Below are 26,336 nucleotides of genomic sequence, written 5' to 3'. Positions count from 1 at the left end.
TTGCGGACGGACCAAACAGAGACCCTTTTGGAGCCTGGAAAATTTGGACGAACACAAATAGCGAAGAATTAAAGCAAATACACAAGCATGCAAACATTTTGTATCAGTAGATAAGACAAATAAGACGCCGAAGTTACGTCTTTACTAGCGACAGATAATCTACCAGAAAAAAGTCTTCCTTCGTCACGATAGAATATGGACTCCTTTAAAGCTTCGTCTTGATCATGAATCATCCTGTATATATAGCGGTTAGCCAAAGATGAGGGCATAGCCCATTAAAGAGGCTCTGTTAACTCGAGGTAATAAAATAAAGAGGAGAGAGGGAGAGAGAGGGGGAGAGAGATAGAGAGCTATGTGCTGAGTCCGATGATACCAAACAACGGTTAAAGTATGATATGATGTTGAAAAAGACCGATGGCGACATGGTCATAGGGGTGAACGAAGACTGTGCGTCTGGGATAACACATGCAGGTGGTTTTATATGTATGTACGAATGATTATTTGCAAATTTTCTGCAAGTTCGTGGGTACTTGCGTGTGAAGACAGTTCTCTCGGGTTTTCACCAGTGGCACTCGTATGGGTTATGAAGATCATCGAAACTGCCAGTCTCACAAATTGGCGGGAAGTAGCGAACGTTTGGTATAATATTGGATGTGTACGCCTTTGAGTGTGATTAGTGCTGCGAGGGGACATCGTCAGAATATGTCAATTTGAGGCCGTCCACAAATTACGTAAGACGCTTTTTTCGATTTTTAGACCCCCCCCTCCCCCCGTTAGACACTCGTAAGGCTAGCCTAGAACATCCCCTCCCCCTCTAAATAATTACGTAAGGCTGGCCAGGTCTCCCGTCCTTCTATTGTTTGAATGCATAATTCGTTAGGAATGAAAAATTGGTATTGAAACAAATCGGTATTGTTTTAAACATTAATAATCGCTGGTAGAATATCATAAAGAATAGCAGTTGTATTGAAAAAATAACCAGTTTTTAAATTCAAAAAGTTCAGAAAAAATTGCATTTTGACAAAAAAAAAACATTAAACATCTAAAAAAACGAAATTTGACAAGTCAGTTTTTAAATTAACAAAATTTGGAAGTAAGAAAGTCTAAAAAGAAAAAAATTTGACGAACAAACACGGCTTACGTAAGGCAGCGCTTGATCTTCCCCCTCTCCCCGTAAGGCACCTCTTGACCCCCTCTCCCCTGAGTGCCTAACGTAATTTGTGGATGGCCCCTTTTTTCACAAACTGAATGATACAATTTTTGAACCGATTTTACAAAATTAGAGTGAAACAAATGAGGGACGTGAGATATAAATGTGTATGCTATTTCCATAGAGTACGTAGAGTCGTAATGTGAATGGGAGAGCTGGCGCCATGTTCTGGTTGACGAGTTCCGAGCCCGGTGCGCGTTGATGTTTGGTCACTTAAGTCTTTGGTCACAAATATTTCGTAATTCCTATCCTCTCTGTTTACTTTGTATGACCGGGTCCTGTGTATCGAAAAGAATCGAATATTTATCGAAAAAGTGACCCGCCGTGCGTGACACAGGAGTCTAGTCTCGGAATTCGGGACCTGGAGAATGCTTAAAAGTGGCGCCAGCTTTCCCACCTACATTACGACTCTACATATGTACTCTATGGCCTTTTCCTACATCCTTAATCCGGCGGGAAGGATTGGAAATTAACGTTACCCACCGAATGCCGATGCAGTACGTGATGGTTGACGTAGCAGTGATGTGTGTATAAAAAAAAGTTAACTCCAACTGTTTGACAAATTTTCGAAGCTTACAGCTTTCTGTAAAAAGCTAAGAGTATAGCGAAAGAAAGGGTTATTTTATAATTTTCTCGATTTTTTCCTTTTTTTAAAGTTTGAACGGTATAGAATGGGACATTCCAAATTCTCTTTTAATTCCTTTTTTTTCTAACACAATTTCTACCGATCTGCATTCTCTACCAGTCGAGCTAGAATATCACGGAGGTGAAAGTTAGACTGGCTATGTTTAATTATCTCATGGATAAGCAAAAAATAAAATGACATCAAAAGAAAAATGTCGTCAGCTCAACAGAGACAGTTTTCAAGAATGAAAGATAACTGTCCAAAATTAAATTTTTATCGTGCCACCTAGATTTGAAAAGTGACTGCACATCCGTTAAACAATGCTGAAATGGTTATCTATTACGTCACTGTCCAAAATTTTGGCTGAGATATTCAAATAAAAAGCAAGCTCAACTTATGATTAAATATATAATACCCTAATCCCATACAATTCTTACTTGAAACAGCGCAGTGCAGTGTTTTCTCCGGCATTAACTCAATTATCCACTAATAATGCATGTTACAAACATGTTTCACGACGGTATTTTCAAAATATTATTTTTCATCACTCATTATTTGTGCCTCTCTGAAAATGCCTTCGGAGTTCCAACTCAACCCCATATAATTTTCATGGTCGCAGACGATATGGTAAGATAGTTTCAGACTTAAACTTTTGCTTTCAAACTGTTTTTTCTTTTTCCAAGTTTAATATTTTCAGTCTAGATAATTATTGATAGAGTGGGTCGAACGTTTGGAATTAAAGTTTCTGACGGAAGACAGCAGGTTGATAATTGAAATCTACAGATTCAGTGATAGACAAAAAAGACAAAGAGATAATTTGAGCAATTTTATTTGTTATGAAACGGGTGGTTCTCATAGAATAAGAAGGAAAATGATGGATACTAACTATAGGGTCTCTCGTGAGTTACCATTAATTATTCTATACTTACTTCCTTTATCCACTGCCACCAAACACTTTCACCGAGAAGATTTTACTTTCATGTCTCTTGACCTTCTTCATCTGTCACTTAGTCTATCAATTTCAATGATCAGCCCAATGGATCGAAACTGTGTGCCATTGTCATATGGCACGAAGGCTTTTAAAAAGCTTACTCGTAATTTCTCAAAAAAACAACTATCACCTAACCCTAGTTCGATAGGAAATTAATAGAGAGTCACCTAAAATCCCTTTCCTCTTCCTTGGATGCACATGAATGTAAAAAGACATGTAAGTAAAAATAGCACATACTATGACTGCCGTGCAACGCATTAACGCCGTAAACGCTATTTTACATTGTTTGGAAACAATTGGACGTAAATCTGCCAAACAGAACTATGTGCGTTATGACATGAGCCCTGAGAACCATAAAAATGTATGCATACCAAGGCTTACGTCATAATGCACATAGTTCCGTTTGGCAGAAATACGTCCAATTTATCATAGCAGAAAAACGTGTGCACCGTGGGACAATGTTTTTACAGAATTCTTTCGCAAATACTATCACAAATTTAACCTGAAAATTTGAGGTGCATGGGTAAAACAGTTTTTATTTTATAAAGTGCTAAAATTCCAGAAAACGAGCAGGGAAAATCTTGATGGATTTACGGCGTTCTTGCTTAGCACGGCAGATGACAACTCAGCAATTATCCGTGGTGTAATTTAAGTGCATTGCACCCGCTTTCGTGTAGTGAGGATAGTGCACGATAAAAATTCTTGACGAGATATGGGATGGAAGAGCAACGATTTCTCGAGTGCAGATACTCAAAGATGGATTAGCCTGAACGCTTTGTATTTTAAACACGTTCCTCGGAATCCAAACAGCGAAATTCATTTTCATATTGCTTCACAATACACAAAAAATTTAATGAGATCTCGCACCCTGGAATTGTGAAAGTCGTCTTTTCCAGATAAAAGAACGTAACTTTGCTTCTAGGTTACAATAAAAAGTGACAAAAAAATAAAAATTTTAAGAATATTATGACAATGGGACTTCTGTCCAAAATGTGTTTGAAATGTGCTGGTAACCAGCAGGAAATTCGTCAAATTTTCAGTTTGAAATGCCGGACAATTTCCAAGGAAAAAAATAATTTATTCGATTGGAAACAGAGCAACTATGAAATAAAGTTACATTCTCTTGTCCGCGGGGAACGAAGAATTGTGGTAGCCCAGGCTCCTCTGCACCTGCGTTAGTGCGTTACCAATGTCACTTGTCATTTTTCAATGAGCGCCTGTGAAAAAAAATTTCACACGTATCACATTTTGATGTGAAACGTGTGAAAATTGAGTATGAGTTGACATTTGTGTCAACTCATTTGTTTGCGCGGAAGAGTTAGAACAAGTCCAGTTCAGGGTGAGCTTTTTGACTGAGAGATCTTTCAAATTGAGTTCGATTTCTCAAATCAGTTGCTCAAACCTTTCAGTCACGAGTTATCATTCTGTGCAAAATTGAGGGATTACTTTTCAAAGTAACTTTCACACTATTAGTGAAATACTAGTGCAGGGTCTTTAAAATGTATACGTCTGATTGGAATATTTCTCAATTATCTTTCTACAGGGCTGGAACGATGCCAGTTTCCGAGGAGCCAACCAAATTCCGACACCTAACATCGACGCTATCGCCTATAACGGTATCGTTTTGGATCGGCATTACACATTACCAAGCTGCTCACCATCGAGGGCAGCTTTGCTCACTGGAAAATATCCCATCAGAATGGGTACGTGAGAAGAGAGCAATAAAGCTCAAATTTTTAAAGTAAAGTTTCCGTCAAATTTTACGAATCTGGTTAAAATGAATTGACTCAGTCAGCTGAAACAGGAAAATTCGTCTTTTGAAAAGAATAGAATACAATTAATATTAAAGGAAGTTTAACATTAAAAACCATTAAATATGTTTTTTGGGTGTCCAAATCATAGCAATGTAATCATGCAGAAGTAAGCGCCGTATACTATTGTCTTGAGTAACATGAAATGAATACCCTTACTTACCCTAACTTGTGATATCGGAAATGATATTCGTCGATTTTTAATCTTCCGGGCGATTTTAAAGAAAAATATATAGTAATTTTTAAGAATCAATTACCTATACTCCTTCCTAGTTTTTAAAAACCACCCGTTTTAATCAATAGGGTCGCTCCATATTATCTAAATGTCCATATAATTTGTCCATCGTTTTGTCACACAACATCAAAACTCAGCCTGTAGGTGTGAATATCAGGGCTCAATAGTACTTGAGACGTGTGAACCGAACCCTTCGGTGAGTACCGGATAGTCCAAGAGCCAGCACCGAATTATCTAACCGGAGAGTATAAGAATTTTCACATACATTCTTAGATCGGGACACTCGAGTGTAGTAAGGATCGGGCAGTCTGGCTGGTCATAGCCGCTGGGTTCAAAATTTGAGACCCATCAAATTTCCGAAAAATTGCGTAAAATTTAACCGGAAAGTATTATAGTTGATTTTAGTCTCATTTTGTAGGGGTGACTTCCCTGAGTAGATATTACCTTGCCAGACCGTCGAACTCCGCTGGGAAAGGGTTGCCAGACCGCCCGAAAGTAGCTAAAATCGACCTTTTCTGCCTCATTTGAATGCACAATAGTCCATAGCCAACCTATCCCAAAATAGGGGTTTACCTTCCACATTCTGGAAAAAAATCTCTAGCATATGTATCCTATGTGTTTTTTAGCGCTAAGTTCGAATCTGAACTTTGCTACCTTCGATTTTTGCCGCTAAAGCCGCCATCTTGAAAAGACGTTGCCAAATCTCATTTTTGTCCAAGAATCGGTAATAACTCGTTCCCTGTGCGTCGGACGACAAATAAAGTTCTGCAAAGCGAAAGTACGTTAAATTTTGATTTTGAAACATGCATCAAAGTTTTGATACAATGCATGTACCGTCCACCAGAGCGCGCTGAAAACCGCGGAAATTTGAAAAAATTGTCATTTTTGTCGTTTTTCCTGAACACCATTTTTTCTGGGCGATTTTTCGGCGAAAATGATCGTGGAAAAGTGAAGTCAGCGAAAAATGCTACAAGAAAGACTCTCAATTTTTGGACTAATGACTGTTTTTACAGAAGTTAGGAGCGCTTGAAGTCGAAGACACCAACGGCCGAAATCGGCGTCAACGCTGGATCACGGTTCTGTCATATTATAAGGATTGTACTTAATATGGTTTCATGACGTATTATTTTAGCTTTGAGGCATTGAATCTCGCTGTGAACATTACAGTTAGAGGTTTCAATTCACCCAGTATGGCATCCCTTTCTAGATCCCTGCTCTGTCCCTATTCCCGCAGGTCTCGCAAAATTATGATGGGGCACTTTCCTTTCAGGGTCTAAATGTTTTCGATCCCGGGGGAAAAGAGTTGAAGTCGCCTAACCATCATTTCAGCATCATTATTAGGAATGTGAATTGTTAGTCGAACCAATTTTAATATCTGAGGTTCCAAACTTTGCGAACAGGGTCACAGGAGCGAGGAGCCTGAACATTGAAGTTCCTGCCAACTTTAATTTTCAGGTCCCTGTGACCCTGTTCGCGAAGTCCGGAACAGGGTTATCGTCAGGTTTTCGAATATTTCAGGCGTCAATGCTTTTTACCTCTTTTTCTTGGGAGGCATCCTCCCACAAGGCACTTTCACAGAAATCACAGCAACATAAATACGAAGATAATATTCAGTAAAGTACTCGGGGCGATTTTGTGTCTCACGACACCATTACCAATCGCTAAAAAGTACAAAAAGAAAAAAAAAATCAAATCAAAAGAAACCAGCATGGCATCACATGGTGACGGTCAACATACTGAGACAAGTACCATCACCATGTAACGCCATGCTGGTTTCTTTTGATTTTAATTTCTTTTTTTTATTTTTGTACTTTTTGGCGGTTGATGATGGTGTCATGAGACACCGAAACGTCCCGTGCATTTTTATGTATATTATAGCCTTATTTCCGCCGTGTCCTTTGTTTTCTTTATGCTATTTCTGTTTTGGGCTGCCTGTGTACTTATGTCTCTGTTTCATAAATACAAATATGTGCACCGAATAAGGCCGTTTTCTTATACCCAGCGGTCAACTGTCACATAATCTGTTTGGCAGCAGCATTTGAGATTCGCAGGAAAATATTTTTATCAGCTCCTCCGGTTTAGGCTTCTTCCCTACTAAGTATCGGCGACAAGTAATTCTTTGTTGGCACGCAGACATATTTAATCTAAACTTGCGGGTTCGTCCTAAAAGATTGTTTTTGGGCTTCCTCCGTAGAGCAAGGCAACGAGTCAAATTTTGGATTGCCGTTTTTACCAGGCTTCATACCATCATTATTCAGCGAAGTTTCTTCGGAGTTTTTATAACCTTACAGAGCAAAAGCTGCACACGTGTACACTTAAGGGTGCACAGTTTTGTGCGGAAATGTATGGAAAAATCCATGCAGGAGGATTTCTCATACTCAAAGAGGAAGTAGCAGAATTCGACGATTCAGAAGCCGTACAAATTGATTTTAAAGACGTCGATGATAACCCTGTTTCGGGGACATACTCCTCCCTACCAACTCCAATATTAAAAATTTCTGCGTCCCTGCCAGCTTTGGAACCCGAAGCTCAAGCTTGGAGAGCCCAAGCCAAAATGCCGAGATTTTAATCATTTCATTCAGCTTCCAACATGCTGAGAAGAGTGCCAGGTTCAATTATTCTGATAACTTCAAGCTTGCGCAGCTGACCATGTGTTGAATTTTTTTGTAAAGATCGGATATGCTACTCCCATGAAGGAAATATTTCCAGATTTGATTTGACTAAAACTTAACATTCTTAATAATAATGCTGAAATGATGGTTAGGCGACTTCAACTCTTTTCCCCCCGGGATCGAAAAAATTTAGACCCTGAAAGGAAAGTGCCCCATCATAATTTTGCGAGACCTGCGGGAATAGGGACAGAGCAGGGATCTAGAAAGGGATGCCATACTGGGTGAATTGAAACCTCTAACTGTAATGTTCACAGCGAGATTCAATGCCTCAAAGCTAAAATAATACGTCATGAAACCATATTAAGTACAATCCTTATAATATGACAGAACCGTGATCCAGCGTTGACGCCGATTTCGGCCGTTGGTGTCTTCGACTTCAAGCGCTCCTAACTTCTGTAAAAACAGTCATTAGTCCAAAAATTGAGAGTCTTTCTTGTAGCATTTTTCGCTGACTTCACTTTTCCACGATCATTTTCGCCGAAAAATCGCCCAGAAAAAATGGTGTTCAGGAAAAACGACAAAAATGACAATTTTTTCAAATTTCCGCGGTTTTCAGCGCGCTCTGGTGGACGGTACATGCATTGTATCAAAACTTTGATGCATGTTTCAAAATCAAAATTTAACGTACTTTCGCTTTGCAGAACTTTATTTGTCGTCCGACGCACAGGGAACGAGTTATTACCGATTCTTGGACAAAAATGAGATTTGGCAACGTCTTTTCAAGATGGCGGCTTTAGCGGCAAAAATCGAAGGTAGCAAAGTTCAGATTCGAACTTAGCGCTAAAAAACACATAGGATACATATGCTAGAGATTTTTTTCCAGAATGTGGAAGGTAAACCCCTATTTTGGGATAGGTTGGCTATGGACTATTGTGCATTCAAATGAGGCAGAAAAGGTCGATTTTAGCTACTTTCGGGCGGTCTGGCAACCCTTTCCCAGCGGAGTTCGACGGTCTGGCAAGGTAATATCTACTCAGGGAAGTCACCCCTACAAAATGAGACTAAAATCAACTATAATACTTTCCGGTTAAAATTTGCGCAATTTTTCGGAACTTTCGGGCGGTCTGGCAACCCTTTCCCAGCGGAGTTCGACGGTCTGGCAAGGTGATATCTAATCAGGGAAGTCACCCCTACAATATGAGACTAAAATCAACTATAATACTTTCCGGTTAAATTTTACGCAATTTTTCGGAAATTTGATGGGTCTCAAATTTTGAACCCAGCGGCTATGACCAGCCAGACTGCCCGATCCTTGCTACACTCGAGTGTCCCGATCTAAGAATGTATGTGAAAATTCTTATACTCTCCGGTTAGATAATTCGGTGCTGGCTCTCGGTCTAGGAGTACTTCAGATGTTTGACCCGAACTTCGGCAGCTGGACCTCAAGTTTTTGGATGCGCGATCCGAAAACTTCAGAGATCCATACGACCTCAACTTCGGGTCTGAAGCTCGAAATGTTTTTCTCCGTATGCTCTCCTCCGTACTACGGCAGAGAGATAGGCAGAATTGTAAAGTAAAGATGTTACAAAATGCGATCAGTTAGCCTCCAACACGAAGAGTTTTATAGTTTCTCATCATGACCTGTATCTAATAACCACTTTTGCAGGTATGCAAGGCCATCCACTCTTAGCTGGGCACGCCGATGGAATACCACTCGAAGAAAAATTGCTACCGGAGGTATGATATTTCAATTCATTGTAGAATCCATTCATATCAATTAATAGGAATCCAGTAAACCATTTTCAGGTAGCATTTACAACTAAGCCCTCGGCGAGCTGCGCGCCTCCAAAAGTCGGCCAATGAAATCACCCGTTGGCAGTTAATGAGCGAATACTTTTAATTAAATAACAAAACGATATTTCAAAGAAAAATTCCCTGCCAAACAATATTCTTAATGACTTTCTCTTTACTCTGAATTGAGATTCCTTTTTTTGGAAGTCGACATTGACAGGACTACATATAGCTGTCCATGACTGAACAAAGGCCTCTGAAAGTAAAGACCCACTCTATTAAAACTCTGACCTTTGAACTCCCTTTCCTCCCTCCTGGTCACCGACCATCTTACTCGACCCCTTCCTTCCTCCGTTCATCAAGCGTCTTAAATATAATCTCACCTGTGTGATCTGTCGAATACGATCTATAAAAACCATCAAGTGAACATACCGGTGGGGGAGGGGTGTATAAGACGCGTTTACTCGTGTTGGTACTTTTTTGTAAAAGCCCTGTTAAAACTTACAAAAGTTCAGTTCCGTAAACAAATCCCTGTTTGGACATAGCCCTCTATTTATAAAAAAAGAACGAAACCATTATGAAAGAACAAACATAAATGTGGTTAAAAATTTTAACTTCGACCGCACTGTGTTGGCGCAATGCGTGAAGTATTCATGCAGTCTTGTAGGCGCTATGCGTTTCACGCCGACCTCTGCTGACCACAATGTTTGGCGCAATGCGTGAACTATTCATGTAGTCTTGTAGGCACTATGCGTTTCAAGCCGACTGCTGCTGACCGCAGTGTGTTTGACGGAATGCGTGAAGTATTTATGCAGTCTTGAAGGCGCTATGTGTTTCATGCCGACCGCCGCGTCGCTCCGTTCCAGGTCAAATGGCGTGTATGGTTTTTCTCTTAACTCGACTAATTAAGGGTGTTGTCTCTTGTATCACCGAAAGACGACAAAATTAGAAATTACTATAGTTTTACTCTCAGGCAATGAAAGATTTTGACGCCTTTTCTCGTTTATAATTTATTTTCTGAATCCAATTGTTTTCTCTCATTTTTTGATACCTACATTCAAAAGGATTGCAAAATTTGCCGCCCCCTAAATTTTTCCACCATGGATCGTGGCCCATGTGGCCACCCCCTTAATCCGGCCCTGCATTTTGAATATAATTAATGTTTTAAATAAAAGAAGCAATAGACCTCTGCCATAAATGCAAAGAAGAAAAATAAAATTTCTAAGGAAGTTTGCAACGTCGCAAATGGAGAAACGTCGTCTCTCATTTTGCCCAAAAATATGTGTGTATAAAATTGAAGGCATTATGACTGGCCTCTCTCAACTAATATTCGTCTGTAACGATAAAGAATGGGACACGCTTGCTACGGCGCCTTGATACAATTATACAACCTCGACGGATGTCCGAATTGCGTTCAAAAAATTGAAGGCGTTTTGACTCCCTGCTCATACTACCTGTAGTTGATTCGATCGACAAACGCGTTGGTCGGCGGTGACGGGGACTTGATGCAACTTTTTAAACTTGATGGCTGTCCGTATCGCACCGACGGAAGTGCGAAACCACGTATCTCCGTTGCGGTGTTTCAAAATGTCCGTTCTTAATTCATCTCTTCCATGAGAAACAATCTAAATTAACGACTTTAAGAATGTTGAACCAAATCATCTGCTATCGAATACGAAAAATCACGGAAGATTTAAGTTTTATGTTGACTAGTTTCCCTACGAAAGAATACAGTTTATCAGGAAGTCTGCAACGTCGAAAATGTAGTTAAGTCGTCTCTCACTTTGCTCATTGATGTTTGAAAGGCTGAAGTAATTTTGACTCTCCTCCTTCTATATCTTGTATACGTCTGTACAGCAGCGATAAGTGAAATAAAATATCGCTCAGCTGCATAAAGCACCAACATAATTGAGTTCCATCGGTTACTTTTGCTTATATGTTTATTTAAATTCTTTGTTCGCTTATTTGCAGTATTTGCGCGAGTTGGGCTACGTGACACGATTAGTTGGAAAGTGGCATGTTGGGTACCATAACACAAGCATGACTCCATTGAGCCGTGGATTTGACTCCCATTTTGGATACTATAATGGCTACGTTGGCTATAGGGATGCCGTTCATGAATGGGTAAGTTAGTGTCCATCGGAAAATTTTCGATTTATTTTATCTCCCTCAGACAATAAGGTACCCGTCACCTCTAAAACCCTTTTTAGAGATTTCTGATCAAAACTTATCATTATTTGCATGGGTGGCACTTCGCAGCACATAAACTCGTCATGGGTGGATAGAGGTCTTCAGGTTTTGGTCTGCGGTTTGATGTATTTGTTAAAAAGTTTTATGTCATCCGATACTGCAAAAACGAAAAGAGATAATGCATTAATTTAAGCTTCAAGCTAAAAACACACGGATAAAACTTTTCCACACAACCAAGTTTTGATAACAACCTTATACAGACTGCACGACTAAGAGATAAAAAAGACTGTTAGAGAATACGAGGTACTTTCAAATTTGGTCCTATAGGAGCCAGAAAATTACCGTGAATGTGACATGTTCTTTTGGATAACCATAATGCGGAAGGAACGATTATTCTCCAGTTAGATACTAAAATGGAAACATTCGATCTCAGAAATCATTTAACGCGCAAAATTACTGTGAGAGAATATCCAAATTATCGCGAACGTACAGAGCCCCGTCAATTTCTTGACTATGCAACACGGACGTCCCCTGAGCGCGAATAGTTGCATCAAGGCTTACGACCTGCGTATTTTTCATTCATACCCTACTTAGAGGCATAATTTTGTCGGTACTTTTACAAGTGAATGCAACATCCGTCGATGAGCTCAAACCGCACCAATGATCAATTAGATACGCTAAGACGAGCCTAAAAGTAGTATTGGCTCGTCTTACGTATATTTAAGCACCTGTGAGAGGACCGACAAAATTTTGCGAGTCCTATCTATTTGACGAATTCGTGGAAGTGTACGAATGAGCATAAGGTTGAAGAATCACTTCTAATACCAATTTGATAGGTTTGGCCAAATCAGCCTGATTAATTTTCGCATTACCTAATTTCCACTTGTCTTTTCTTGTTGTTTTTTTTCCTTCATTGATTTATTTTTTTTTCATTTTTTTTATTTTTTAAATAGAGAATGGAACATATTGACTTTTTGAAGTTTTTTTTTAAAATTAATTTTCATGGGCTCTAAAAAAACACTCCGAAAAAATTGTAGGTTACAATATTTCTCCATTTTCTCGTAAAAAAATTAACATGGAAGGGAATCAGACAATGTTTGATGCAGTTTCGGGGAGTCTGGTCAAAGCCGTATTATCTACATCCTCAACCACAATCTCAACGGGCCGATTATTGACATTTATAGACAAAGCTATAGACATAGAAGACAAAAGAGATATGGAGAGATCTTATTGGTGGAAGCGGGTGGTTGCAATGGACAAGAGGGGTAGATAATAGACTAACTAACGGCAACCCACGAGAGGCCCGATAGTTAGAGGATAATTTTCTCGCTTAGACTATAGGGACCACCCATTTCAACCAATAGGATCGCTCCATACTCCCTATGTCTTCTTTGTCTACAGCTTTGTCTATCAATTTCAATAATCAGGTCGCTGGTCCACTTTAGGATCAACGTGCTCACCGTTAGTTTCCCTATTCGCATAAGCGTTTTTACCGATGAGCCAAAAATTGTAACTAGTTTCTAATTGCATAATTATGTCCAATTCTAAATAATTGACCGTAGGGAAAGACAGATGATTTGCCTTACTTACAAGAACTTTAGATGAAAGATTTAAAAAAATCTATGTTCACTTTTTTCTTTATTCAGTTCAACAATTCACGAGGTTACGATTGTTACCGCGATGGGGAACGAAGGAAAGAGGAGGTCGTGGGTAAGTATTTGACGGACGTGTACACAGAAGAGGCGGTGAAAATAATTAACAACCATGAGGGATCAGAGAGACCCCTGTTTCTCCTCATATCACACCTAGCGCCCCACACCGGTGCAATCGGGGTCTTGGAGTCACGGGATGAAGCCGTAACTTCCAAAAAATATAGATATATCAAAGACCCATTGAGGCGCACTTATGCAGGTGAGAAATTCAGGATACTTACTTAAGTACTTTTCCATAAATATTTCAAAATTTAGCTTTATTTCTGCGCAGGGAAACTAAGAATTTGGCTCGTAAACTTTCATTTTCATTGACAGTGGAATGAGCCTGTTGCAAATTTCAGCTACACTGGAAAAAAACACATTGGATCTAGAGTGCAGACTCTTAAAAACATCGACAAGAAAAATACTCTCGATTCAATCGGATTTTTGCTTAAAGCAAGAACCAAGTCTCTTAATCTGAGCGGATTTTCTTTCGATTTAAGCAAAAATCTGATTGAATCAAAAGTAATTTTTTCTTGTCAATGTTTTCAAGAGTCTGGAGCCTTGAGCCCCTTTGGCCCCTTGAGCAACCTCACATTACTTGAGCTTTCCCATTTACTGTGATAACTTGCGTAGTGAGCTTTGAACCTCTAATTTACAAACTGTTTTAATTATTAAAGCGAACAATGTAGTACAGTGGGGGGAGCTTATTGTAATGATGTTGTAATTATTGTTAGGTGTGATGGGAGCGTTGGACGATTCACTGGGAGCCGTCGTTGAAGCTTTGGACGCGACGAATATGTTACAGAATAGTATCATAGTTTTCATCTCTGATAATGGAGGTCCCACCTCATTCCCTTCTGTGTTGCTTCAAAATAGTGCGTCTAATTGGCCTTTGCGAGGTGTAAGTCTGTTAAATTTTAATTTTTCAAAATAATTGGATTTGGTGGACATTGTAGCTGAGAAAATTTAAGAAGCTTAAAATGTTCTACATTCTTTAAAAAGGTAATGATGGTCAAAGTGCGAAACCACGCCCATTAAAAAGTTCCAAATCTGCTACTAACTTATTTTTTTAATGAGAAAAAAAACTAACTTTATAGCTTTACATTCATCCACAATAGGAAAAATCAAAGCAGTCTCCAAGAAATTACACTGATTAGTTTTCCAAAGAGAAAATGAACGTCGCAGGCAGAGCGGTTCATCACACTTTAGCCATCGGAATATTTTACAGTGCTTCTCATCGCACAATTTTTTTTTTCTGTGTGTGCGTGCTGATTTACTTTTTTTCAGAGAATTTAAATAATTTTGAGGCGAATCAAATTACTACACGTTTAAATTTATTGTAAAACATTCATCTTTAACTTTGACGTCATCGATTTTAACTTTATTCGGGACAAGACACTGTAAGTATGTGACTGTCTAACATTAAGTGGCTTTTTCCTCGAAATTTTCGAAATATCGTTTATTATGTCCTGACATTGAATCTTTTTGTTGCAAAAAAAGTCCTCAATTAAGAGCCTTTTCTGGCCACAACGCGGCCTTTACCTCAACTGGCGCTCCGCGCACTTACTTTGTCAGAATTCTCGGAATGAAATCCGAAAAGCATTTTCTTCTGCAGCCTATTTTCTTCATGAAAAAACTAAAATTATCCAACTAAGCGGTGAAATCTGCTGCGTCATATTGAATATAACTCCGCAAATAGAGTTGACGTCATTCTGTATACGCAGTTCTTACTACGGAAGAAGAGTAGATTTTTATTCGCACAAATATTTATGTATTTTTGGGGGGCAAAAAAAACCCTAAAATATGTGTAAGTTGAGGGTTCAGAGGAAACCGAAAACAATGTGTAACTCTTTTTCGTAATATTAGGGAGCTAAAAGAGAAATTATTTGACTCGCCTGCAATTGATGGAAAAGAAATATTAAATCTAAGAATTTACATTTTTGTCATGGGAACGGAGTTCCCCATGATATTACAATCGTTCCGTTGCTATCGCTATGGGATTCCCTATGCCTCTGCGACCTTGAGCGTTTCGCCCAGTGTTCGATTTTTGGTTCATTTTCGGATGTATCAAAAATCGTTGTGTTTTTTAGCCAATCATGTCTCTACGTCAGGTTGTGTAGAATTCTAAAATTCGCTTTCCGCGAGTTTTTTTTCTCCTTGAGATGTCGCGTCTGACTGGTAAATCTGCGCAGAACCACGAAGTTCCGATTTTAGGCAAATTCTTTTTTTTGGGAGGTTCCGATTGGTTACTTTTCGCCATCAGTTTTCTGTTCGTTGGTGCAAAAGATCGCCTACCTCGTTGCTCTTGAGAAGCCGCCATTATCCCACCTCAAATTTTACAAATAGAAATAAAGACATAATAACCATCGGACAAGGTGGAAAATTGCTATGGAGGACTCGGTACGGACAAATAAGTCAAAATCAGACCTCGACTGATTGATTTAATTCATGGATACGCAAATATTGCCTTACCTCAACTGCCGCGATCGGAATGCATGCTGGGATGAACCTCGAGACACATGATAGCATAGGCAAACAATGTCTCACAGAGGAAGGCGCTTAGCTCGTTTCTCTCATATCGAAGACGCGAATCGCTCAAGGACAACTCTTGTGATAAGTCCCGCCCATCGTCCGAGTCTTTTAAATGCTATTTTTTCTCGGCCAGCCGCGAATTTGTGGTAGCCTAGTTGGCTGAGGCGCCCCATTTTTTTGTTAAGGTGCGGGCAATAGGTGATCGGGAGTTCGATACCCGGCGATGGGAGTTAATTTTTAATGGTTGTATTGAATGTTTTAGACCAATCATCAAAAAATAATTAATACTAGATGATAAATGTACGAACATTTTCTCGTGAGTTAATATGTTAAACAAAAATACTGGAATATACCTTCTTCATATAATCAGCCACATGTTTCCCCAAATTAATGACGTTATTTTCTTTTTTTCAATAAAGTTTATTTGCATTCAACGTTCGTAAGTTAAGCAAGATGTACCTATTGATACAAATAAAAAGACATGAAAATAGTATGTCTAACATTTCAGTTGTGTTTTTTTTTTTTTTATTTTTTGTTTTTTTTGTCTTTTCAATAAAACAAATTGACTTGGACTAGAATCAGTGTATCTCTGAAGACAAAAGCTAAGTTTTTTGATACAGAAATACTAATATATTCATCCGTTATATAATCAGGGAGATGTTGACCCAAATATTGATGTATATTTTCTCTGTTCGCCCAAATTAATGATGGTATTTTCTTTTTTCAAAAATAAATAAAGCAATGACATGAAAGTAGTATAGTGCACATCGAACATTTCAGTTACATCTATTTGAATGAAAAAACGGCAACTTAGGAGGCACATAGGTCACTTATGATGCGTATTTGGGCATATGTGTAGAGTAAAAATATCATACTTTACGCCGAAAAAGCGAAACTGAAAGTTAAATGCGTTAACTTCCGAAAACCATGTATAATCCAACGAAAATAAATAATTGGTAAATAACAGCTTTCTTGTATGCAAAGAAAAAAAAATTAAAAATGTTAAAAAAGAGATGTTGACACAAAATTACATAGCCCCTTCAATTCTGAAGATACTGCAAACGAACTGTACCTTAAAATTTTCATATCCCAGAAGCTAAAGTTCCCATGACGAATATTGCTATCGCTAGCGATTGCAAAAACCAACTTGTTTACTCTTTACAGTTAGCATATTGATAAAAATGAATATTATTTTAGGCAAAAATGTCGGTATTTGAAGGCGGTGTCAGAGGAGTGGCTGCAGTATGGAGTCCGCTCCTCAAAAATCCGAAAAGATCTTCAGCAGGATATATGCACATATCTGACTGGCTTCCTACTCTATACTCCGCAGCAGGTAAACTTAAATAAATTATGGATCAAATTAAACCAAAAATATCCCGAAACAATGGTAATGTTATAATCTCATTTTTATTCCCAAAGAGGAAAGTGAAACTCTCCAAGTGTTCAACAACATGTAAAAGTTTTTCTTTGTACATATTTATAACTATACAGTATGTTAACACCTTTGCCAAACGACTTTAGTTCTGGAATTATAATTAAAGTTCCTCTGTTCGTCATTGACCACATTGCTGACCTCTTGCGATGCACTGGTCCGGTGGTAATGGTTGTGACTCTCACCTTTTAGATTGAACTCAATTTCAATAATCGGCCCGCTGGAGGAATCCACTCCAAAAACTTTTTCGGCGACGTGTTATCTGTCAATCTCTGATCATGCTCGTACCATGCCAACTTCGTGGTCATGCTCATGATACAGGGTTATTCAAAAGCCACTGGGGCTCCAGGACATTTCGTCAACGATTTTTTGTCTGCGCACCTTTTTTGTCCAGTAGTTTACGTCCACGCGTAAAATAAGCAACTGTGACTTGGTCCAAGCATTATATTTTAGTCCGTATGTAAAATCATACTATTGAGACTATCGAAATGAGAAAATTGAGAGAGAAGGAGGTGTTGTTATGGTGACTAATTTTTTAAATGAACTGTTACTTTCTCCTTTTGATTCATCTTTTCAAATTGTCATTGGTGAATATTTGGTTTTATTTCTATCCTTAATATTTTTGATATGAAGTATACCTTATATACACCTTTTTTTAATGAAAATATTACTTCATTTTAAAAACATTTACATTTTTAAAAAGTGCCAAGTACTTTCTAAGATATGGGATCGATATTAATATCATTTAGCCGCAGTGGTGTTGAAAGAAACTGTACAAAAATTAATAAAAGAGGGAAAAAAACCAAGAAGCTTGCAATCATTGGTATTTTTACAGAGTCAGATGCGTCCAATTTTAAGCGTTTGGTTACGAATGCACCACGCTGCAGCACAGTAAAAGCACAAAATATAAAAGAAAAAATTAAAGTGCTTTGTAATTCATTTGACACGGAACCACCTGAGTATTTACAAAACACGCATTATATTTTCCTTTACATATTTTTTTCCATCGATTTAAATGAGAATAATCCACGCAGACGCAGAGTGTGCAAACATTTCAAAACCACGAGTTGAAAAATGCTGACTCCGCGAGTTTAAATATTAGAGCCGAACACACAGCGAACCTGCCTACAAACCTAAGTGGATACTTCACGAATTGCGCAATGCTTGAAGTATCCACTTAGGTTTGTAGGCGCCAATGCTCGTTGCGAGTCGACCGCCCTCTCGTCGCGCCGCGCCGCAGCGAGCCACGGCGCCACTAGCAACTATTTCACAACAGAGGTGTTGCGCAGTATCGTACGAAATTGAGGGCGCTCCAGCATGTTAAGGATGACAGGCATCCTTTAAGAGTACGGAACTTTCCTCTCAAAATAAATAAAGATACTCCGGCACAAAAATAGAGCTGTAGTCCAAAAACTCAGTAAGTGATAATATCCGTATTTAATGACGTTTAGCATAATTTTTGAATGTCATTAGAGAAAAAAAGTGACTCGATTTAAGCAGAAACATCCTTGAGTATGCAGTCAAGAAGAATTTACTTTAAATTAAGACGATTGTAGCTGAATGAAAGTGGGTTTCTGTTTGATGTGAGTGACTTTTCCTTTTATGTGAGCATCTTTTCTTAAACAAACATTATTTTCTTTATTGATTCATGAGGACATTCTCTCGGCGGTAAATTCGAGCTTAGATCTGCTTGAATCAAGTCACTTTTTCCTCTTATGAAGTTCAACAATCATGCTAAACGTTCTTGAATACAGATACTAGGACTTACATGTGTTCACATGTAGACTTACTAACTTTGGGTCTCAATTGATAAGTGCGGACCAAAACTCCCCTGCCGAAAAAACGTGTGGACATAAACTGCTAGAAAAACAGGTGCGTGGACAAAAAATCGTTGTCGAAATGTCCTATAACCACCACTGGCCATGAGGGGGATGGTCATTTGAGATTTTTAGTTGCCCCCAGCCCTCCACCTCCTGAAGAGGTCTAAAACTGGAAAGTACCTAAACAAGTTTTCCCTTTGATATGAGGAAAAACGTCACAAACCGCAAGTCGATATCTTAATTAGAAATACATTTATGACCAGTGGTGCGTGAATTTTGAATAACCCTTGCAAAATTAATTGCATCTTCAATGATTTTAATAATTTTTGAAAATAAATACCCTCTAGCTGAGAGAGTTTTTTGAAAATTTCAGGTGGCAACGTAGAGATGCTGAAAGACTTGGACGGATTAAATCAGTGGGATTATTTAGTTTATGACGGATCAGAAAGCCCGCGGAATGAACTCCTCGTCAATATCTGGGAGAGAGTGGGAGATTGGGCCATCATCAAAGACGAGTGGAAACTGGTCAAAGGTAAACTGTACTTATTGAGTAAATATTTTTTCATTGTCCATACATTTTGATCTTTTTAGCAAAGGAGTAGAACTTTGGAAGAACGTTCCATAATATTTACCAGAGGCTCAAAACACCCATAGTAATAAACAAGCAGGAAGCTCCAACGCATTCGCGTCGGAAAGCGGCTCTGGCGACGGTAGGTAGTTGTTACGCGTTTACGGTTTCCTTGGTAACCTTTGTTTGCTATCAGCTGATGTCGAGTAGTATGACTAGGAAGCTCCAACCACGGCATTCTTCGAAAAAAGCGCGAAAACTTATAGATTTGAATTTTCAAATTTTAAACGTAAAGTACATTTTTTCCAGTGCGAGATTAAAGCACAGACCCGTTTTGAATTATTGACAGTATCACCATGATTCCAAAAATACACTACACAACATAGCATTCGCTCACAGGAAAAAGATATCAATTAAAATAAAATCAGTCCCCCCTAAACAGCAGAAAATGGCGCCGATTCCCATCAACCAACACGCGGTCTCTCCAATGTAACATGGTCCGTTGATACTCCCCAGCTGGGACCGTCCGGAATAGCAGCTCTAGTGCAAGCACCAGAGCCGCTAATACTTCCTTATGATTCCCCACTAAATATTCTTCTTCTTCTACTAGCGACTAGGGCATGGCCCTGTTTGTCAAGCCTTCGAGTGCCGAGCACAAAATATTAAAAATATAATAATTATCTGTAAAGATTCGTCAAGTCAAGAAAACAAAGAGCAACAGGAACATTCAATCATCTTCAGGAGAAGAGAGCCAGCTTTGTGCCCATCTCCTAGGCGGTCGTCCAGGCAGTCACTAAATATTATAACGTCGAATTCAATATAATGTGTATCTAAATGTACCTAATATGCTGCGAAGATTTGAGAGAAAAATCAGAAGACAGATTTTTGGAGCCATCAAAGAAAATGGAGAGTGGAAAATTCGAAACAACAGCAAAATCGTACAGCCCTCGGTTTCTTACACCTTGCCTCCATCAATTAGAGAGACACACATTTGCACTGATTACTCGACGTAAAATTCGGATAGAAGCAAGGTGGAAGAAACCAAGGGTGTCACTATCGCGGTGGATGACATCATAAAGCCGAATTTTTCAAAGCGCGATATCTCGGTTAATATTCACCGTAGAACGTTGCTGTGTGGGCAGATTTTATTACTTTCAGCCCTGGATGGACGATAAAATTCCGAACCAATTCCGATCAAAGTAGACATGCTGATGACTGATGGTCACCATCTACCATCAAACTTTGACGGGCCGCACTAAATTGTTCAAAGTAAGATCAGAATGGAGTGCCACCATTCATCATGTCCTGCCTCGGGAAACATTTCTGCCAAGTTTTCATTTTAAAATAGGGCAAATTAATGAGTTTAGGACTGATGACTCCCGACACTTTGATGGTAATTGGTTCGGGAATTTGATCGTCTATCAAGACCTTTAAGCTAATCCAAAAGAATTGAGCATCAAAACACAATTCTGTGACCAGCGCAGCTGACCTATTCAGTGTTTTGTGAGTTGTCGCACACTTTTCTACATCCAGAATGTTAAAATAGCATCCCTTTTTTCACTGTATCAACATTACCTTCAGTCTAACTTTACAGTCCTCCCTCTATTTCCAGTGAACTCCATCGCCCCTTTGAACCACACACAACTCTTCGACGGCGAGAGCGGGCGCCTCGACAAAAGGGATACCCTAAATCTCGTCGCAAACAGCGCCGTCTCCAAGGCTCTGCGACGCAACCAGCCCTTCGGCGCTCTTCGGAGGGAATACGAAATGCGCCGAGCAGATCTGGACATGACGAGGACCACACTGTGCGCGAACCGAATAGCGACTTCGGAATCCACTCCATTTCCCGGCCCAGACCCCTGCACTGAGAAACCCTGCCTCTTCAACATCCAACAGGACCCGTGCGAGTTCCATGATATGGCCGATCAGCATCCTTCGGTGGTCGACGAACTGAAGGAGCTTTATGAGAGCCACGCCGCGCGGTTGGTCAAAGAGCAGGACCATGGGTTCGATCCGGCTGCCGAGCCTGAGCTATGGGAAGGCTGGTGGGCGCCTTGGTTGGATTCAAGCTAGAATTTTCAGTAGGTCGAAATCCCTCTCAGAGACAGCCTGTAGATCGCATTCGATACAGTGAATGGGTGAGCACAGGGAAAAAACACATTGGATCTGGAGTCCAGACTCTTGAAAACGTTGACAAGAAAAAGGACTCTTTATCAGGGCTGGATTATTGGGGTGGCCACATGGGCCGCGGCCCATGGCGGCAAATTTTGCAATTTTTTTTAAATGTAGGTGTAAACAAAATCGGATTCAGAAAGTAACATTATCAATGAGAACAGGGGACAAAATATCTCTTTCCTGAGAATAAAGTTAGTTCTAATTTTGTCGTTTTTCGGTGATACAAGAGACAGCATCTGTAAATAGTCGAGTTAAGAGAGGAACTAAACACGCAATTTGGCCTGGAGCTCAGCGCAAAGTGGAATGATGACGAGGACTTGAGGTGAAGAGGACAAGCCCTCCGCACGGCTGTCGACACGTAACACATATTAGCGCCTACAAGACTGCATGATTACTTCACCCATTGCGTCAAACACAGTGCGGTTGGCGTGAAACACATAGCGCCTACAAGACTGCAGGAATACTTCACGCATTGCGCCAAACACAGTGAGATCAGCCCGGCGCGCAGCGGCGGAGGTTAAACCACATTTATATTTGTTCTTTCATAATGTTTTGGTTCATTTCTTCTAAATGGAGGACCTTGTCCACACAGAGATATGTTTACGGAACTTAAATTTCGCACAAAATTCCGTGAAATTTTGCTAGTAGTGTTGACAGGGCTTTCGCAAAAAATGTATCCAACACGATTGGGTAAACGCGTCTTATGCACCTCTCCCCCTCCGGCACGTTCACTTGTTGGTTTTTATCGATGTTTCAGAATGAGAAGGGAGCTGCAAAATACTGGCGGCCCATGGGCGGCAAGTAGGTAAATCCGGCCCTGCTCTTGATTCAATCAGAGCTAAGCTTAAATCAAAAGGAAATCCGCTCAAATTAAGAGGCTTGGTTCTTGATTTAAGCTTAAATCTGATTGAATCAAGAGTATTTTTTCTTGTCGATGTTTTTAAGAGTCTGGACTCTAGATCCAATGTGTTTTTTTTCCAGTGAGATTGTATTCATATCGATTGGTTCAAAACATAAACATAGCCTCTTAAGTCAATTGAGTAACCTGACGGAACGGGTTTTTTGTGATAGATTTTTGATTCGTATGAGTACTAATGAGATGTTGCATTTGTGAGGAATTTGCGATTTGACTGTTGATTCTTGTGTAAAAGTTTGCGAGAAACACGATGGTGCCACTGGTTTTCTCTGAAATCAACTCCCAAGCTCAAAAAAAGCTCTCAAGTTGAGGCCAAAATGGAGGGGATATCCCACGCTATCCTGAGAGTCCACCTCTACATCAAGACAAACTCAGAGTCATTATTTGAAATTTTAGATCTGAAACCCAGCAATGTATTTTTCTCCCCTTTTTTCGTGTAATTAGAGAGTTCTCTTCTTTGAAGTTTTCATTTCATTAGCAAGTGTTACGCACCCCAAACACCCTCATATTTTGTTACCGTTCATTCCGTCTCAAAATTTTAAATTTAAGATGAAATGAAATAAATCTCGATATAGGATATAAGAAAAAGAAAGGGTGTAATGCACATCGCGTAGGCTATCAGTATAATCCAGAATTTTGTCAAATACCTGAGCACGTAGTTTTTGAAAACCTACCAAGTCTTTCATAAACATTTAACAAAGAAATTGTATTTACACTAGAGTGTACGGTGTACGCCCGTAACCCTTTTGCAGTCACAGCCCCTAAACGCTTTGAGCCTCGCTGCGTTACTCTTGTGATTTTATATCATAGAGTGTAATATTTCAGACAATTCCTAGTCGAAAATCTGGAAAAGTCTCAGAATTTCCATCACGTGAAACTAAAATTATTGCGTATCTGACGGGGCATTTGACAAAACGATTGACTTAACTGCTAGCCCGCGATATACATATACCTATCAATTGAAGAAAGAGGTTTAGAATAAATGCATCCAACATATTTATAAACATTGGTCAGATTTATTGTACAGAAGAACTTCAAATCCAAAAATATTCACGATTCAATAAAACCTCAATAATGCGCGGACTACAAGTCTAATATGTGAGTCCTACAAAACTGGTGAGAACCCTTCAATTTACTACATTAAAAAACTTATATTCCTTCCTTTAACGTTCTTTGTTCATAATCCAGGCAGAATATCGCAAGACTAAGTTTTCAAAGTGAGTACTTGCCTCCTGACTTTAACTCAGGAAATAAGAATACAATTTACTAAACAGACAGTTAACTCTTCAAGATAATGGAACAGGAATACTTTGAGACACGATTCGAGTATGAATTAAGTCGTAGTTAGAAGTGAGGGAAACAGATTCTTAGGCAGACTGTAGTATGCTCTTCTCTAATTTTTATTGCTGACATGCATCATCGATATTGTGGCGATTTTTGATACTAAATACACTTTTGGTATTGAAATAGGAAAAAACTTACAAAAAAGGTGTCAAACCCCAACTTCATTAATGACTTGTAAAATATGCGGGGGTGTTTTGCATTTTCATGAGGAAACTAATGAGTGTGGTTTTTTTCCTGTGTGTGAAATCAGGCTGTTATCTGAATGATGAAAAAATAGCAAGAATTCATCGAGATTTGTGTAAAAAAAAAGGAAAAGAAACTGCAAACGTTTCTGTGTGTTAAAATAAAATATCAGCAAAAAATCTGGAACTTTGTAATTATACTCAGCCATATTAGGCTGTTGGCGTGGAGCTCAAATTTTCAACGCATCATTTGAAAACCTAGCAATAAAGTCCTCGCCACTCTTTTTTTGCGGTTTTCTGTTCAATCTTAAATACTTAGTAGTTTTCTTGAAAATGATGGACAATTCATAGTACAGGCACAAAGAACAGTATCATATTGCTGGATCGATCACATTAAAGCCCTCTCAAAAGAATCTTTACAATATATTTTACGTTTAAAAATCAACATTTAAGTCATTAATACTTTGATAAACCGACGGTAAGACTATAAAAAACACTGTCCGAACTAAAGCATCACGATATTTTTTTTAAAATCTTAGCTTATCGAGGACATTCCAACTTGTTTAATTTGACAATGATATGGAAAGTTTATTCTATTCTCCATTTCAGTTACCTAATTTAGAATTCTTTTAACAAGAAGTTGGTTGGTTCTTCACCAAAATAAAAAATTGGACGTCTGGAAATTGAGTACCGTCAATTTCTGTGACAGCGCATTTTCAGTATTGCCATCTGTATGGAGAAAAAGGCATCAAAGAATGATTAGGTATTTACAGTCAGGCAGAACATGGAGAACACCATCAAAATTTGGAGGTTTAATTATTAATTACATGATAAAGTATAAAGAACAACAGAAGTAACACCATTTTTTTACTATAGGAAGTAGAAAAAATAATTTTCAGACCGGCGTCTATCTATTATGCACAGCAGTTCTCGGTTTATGCAAAGTCTTCAGAGTGGAGTGATAGAATAATAACACTTGTCTAACGAGATAAAATTGAGAATGACCATTCTTAATTGAAAGTCAAACTTTCTTTATGAATAGTTAATTCCAGTCTTCCTTTTGCAATGTATGAGGTCTGTCAGTGGCGCTTTTTGGAAGTTGACAACGACGTTTTTTCTCCATTTGAATCCATCAAAATTCTTGATTATTCAAGTGCGGCAATTTGCCTCACGAAGAATCTATTGTTTGCCATAAAATTAAATGGAGAAAAAACAGTGGCGCCAACTTTCAAGAATCGCCACTGAGGTGTGCCGACAGTAAGACGCCGAACTAAACAGTATAATTACAATAAAATACGAAGTCAAGTAACAAAATGAGTCATGGTTAAGTAAAAAGAAATAATATTTTTAGTATATACAATCTACTAATATATATAGTCCATTCTGGCACTGCATTCTTTAAAAGTAAATTAAAGGAAACGAGAATGGGCCACCAGACAATGTAAGAGTGCGAGACGAAATTTTTCATCTAATTTCCATGAAAGGTATAGGACCGTTTGCAAAATTTGAAAGCAATTTCAAAGTTACGTAACATTGTTTATTCTCAAATTTTGAATGCGTCAATTCAAGTACTTTGCTTGTTAAATAGCAAAATCAGCGGTGAATAAAGTGACCATTCAGAGGAAAGTAAACATCTAGTAAACATAATAATAATTTTGTTTCAATGCATGTTTTTTACTCGTCTGATAGCAGTGTAAAATCGGAACGAGGTAGAGGTAATGGAGACTTGGCAAATCCAAGTGGGGGCGGGGAAGGAGCTAAAATCAGAAAAGCAGAAAGCGAGAATTTCGATTTTGCCCGCATCCGCAATACGCATACGCCAATTTTTTACTAACTCGTGGGCTCCGTTTAGAAAGTCGAAAGCGTCTGCAATATTCTGGAAGGTTTCCAGTCCTCACCCTGTCTGGTGGTCCATTTGAGCAGAGAAGAAACTGCTGTGTACATAGTCATACATCAGGTGCTGATTGAATGTAAAGTAGAAATTTTATGTACATAATTTTGATGGGACTCAAAATTACGTCATCAATTGTATCTAATAGCATACACAAAATATTAAATTACCGTTGGTAAGTATTCTGAGAAAAGCTAAAAACATAGTACTTCTTATACCTATGTATGTGACTTGTTTCAAATGCGTACATACAGCCTAAACCTTGGGATGTATATGCTTAATAAAAGGACACACATTTGGTAAGAGTCAACGTGTAG

General features: G+C 38.8%; 1 protein-coding gene across 2 annotated transcripts; it reads left to right on the top strand.

Moving 5' to 3' along the window:
- Positions 1 to 349: 349 nt before the first annotated feature.
- On the top strand, positions 350 to 24,410 carry LOC109042265 (arylsulfatase B). Of its 2 annotated transcripts, none has more exons than XM_072304836.1 (9): positions 350 to 731; positions 4,370 to 4,529; positions 9,151 to 9,221; positions 11,247 to 11,399; positions 13,112 to 13,376; positions 13,894 to 14,060; positions 16,889 to 17,024; positions 19,317 to 19,475; positions 21,124 to 24,410. In XM_072304836.1, exons 2-9 carry the CDS (start codon positions 4,526 to 4,528, stop codon positions 21,582 to 21,584), a joined length of 1,416 nt encoding a protein of 471 aa, XP_072160937.1. In that variant the 5' UTR covers positions 350 to 731; positions 4,370 to 4,525; the 3' UTR covers positions 21,585 to 24,410. The 2 variants fall into 2 exon arrangements, with proteins under 2 accessions (XP_072160937.1, XP_072160936.1); XM_072304835.1 differs by lacking the exon at positions 350 to 731 and adding an exon at positions 2,265 to 2,462.
- Positions 24,411 to 26,336: the final 1,926 nt, after the last annotated feature.

Source organism: Bemisia tabaci, chromosome 10 (genome assembly GCF_918797505.1).
Source record: "Bemisia tabaci chromosome 10, PGI_BMITA_v3".
NCBI classification, from domain to species: domain Eukaryota; kingdom Metazoa; phylum Arthropoda; class Insecta; order Hemiptera; family Aleyrodidae; genus Bemisia; species Bemisia tabaci.
Note: the sequence above shows the minus strand (reverse complement) of the source record. Positions and strands in the feature narration are given on the sequence as shown.

Coding starts and splice junctions, on each gene's coding strand:
- LOC109042265 (XM_072304835.1), top strand. CDS start 2,328: ATGCATGTTACAAACATGTTTCACGACGGTATTTTCAAAATATTATTT. Junction 2,463..4,369: donor TCATGGTCGCAGACGATATG/GTAAGATAGTTT, acceptor ATCTTTCTACAG/GGCTGGAACGATGCCAGTTT. Junction 13,377..13,893: donor ATTGAGGCGCACTTATGCAG/GTGAGAAATTCA, acceptor AATTATTGTTAG/GTGTGATGGGAGCGTTGGAC.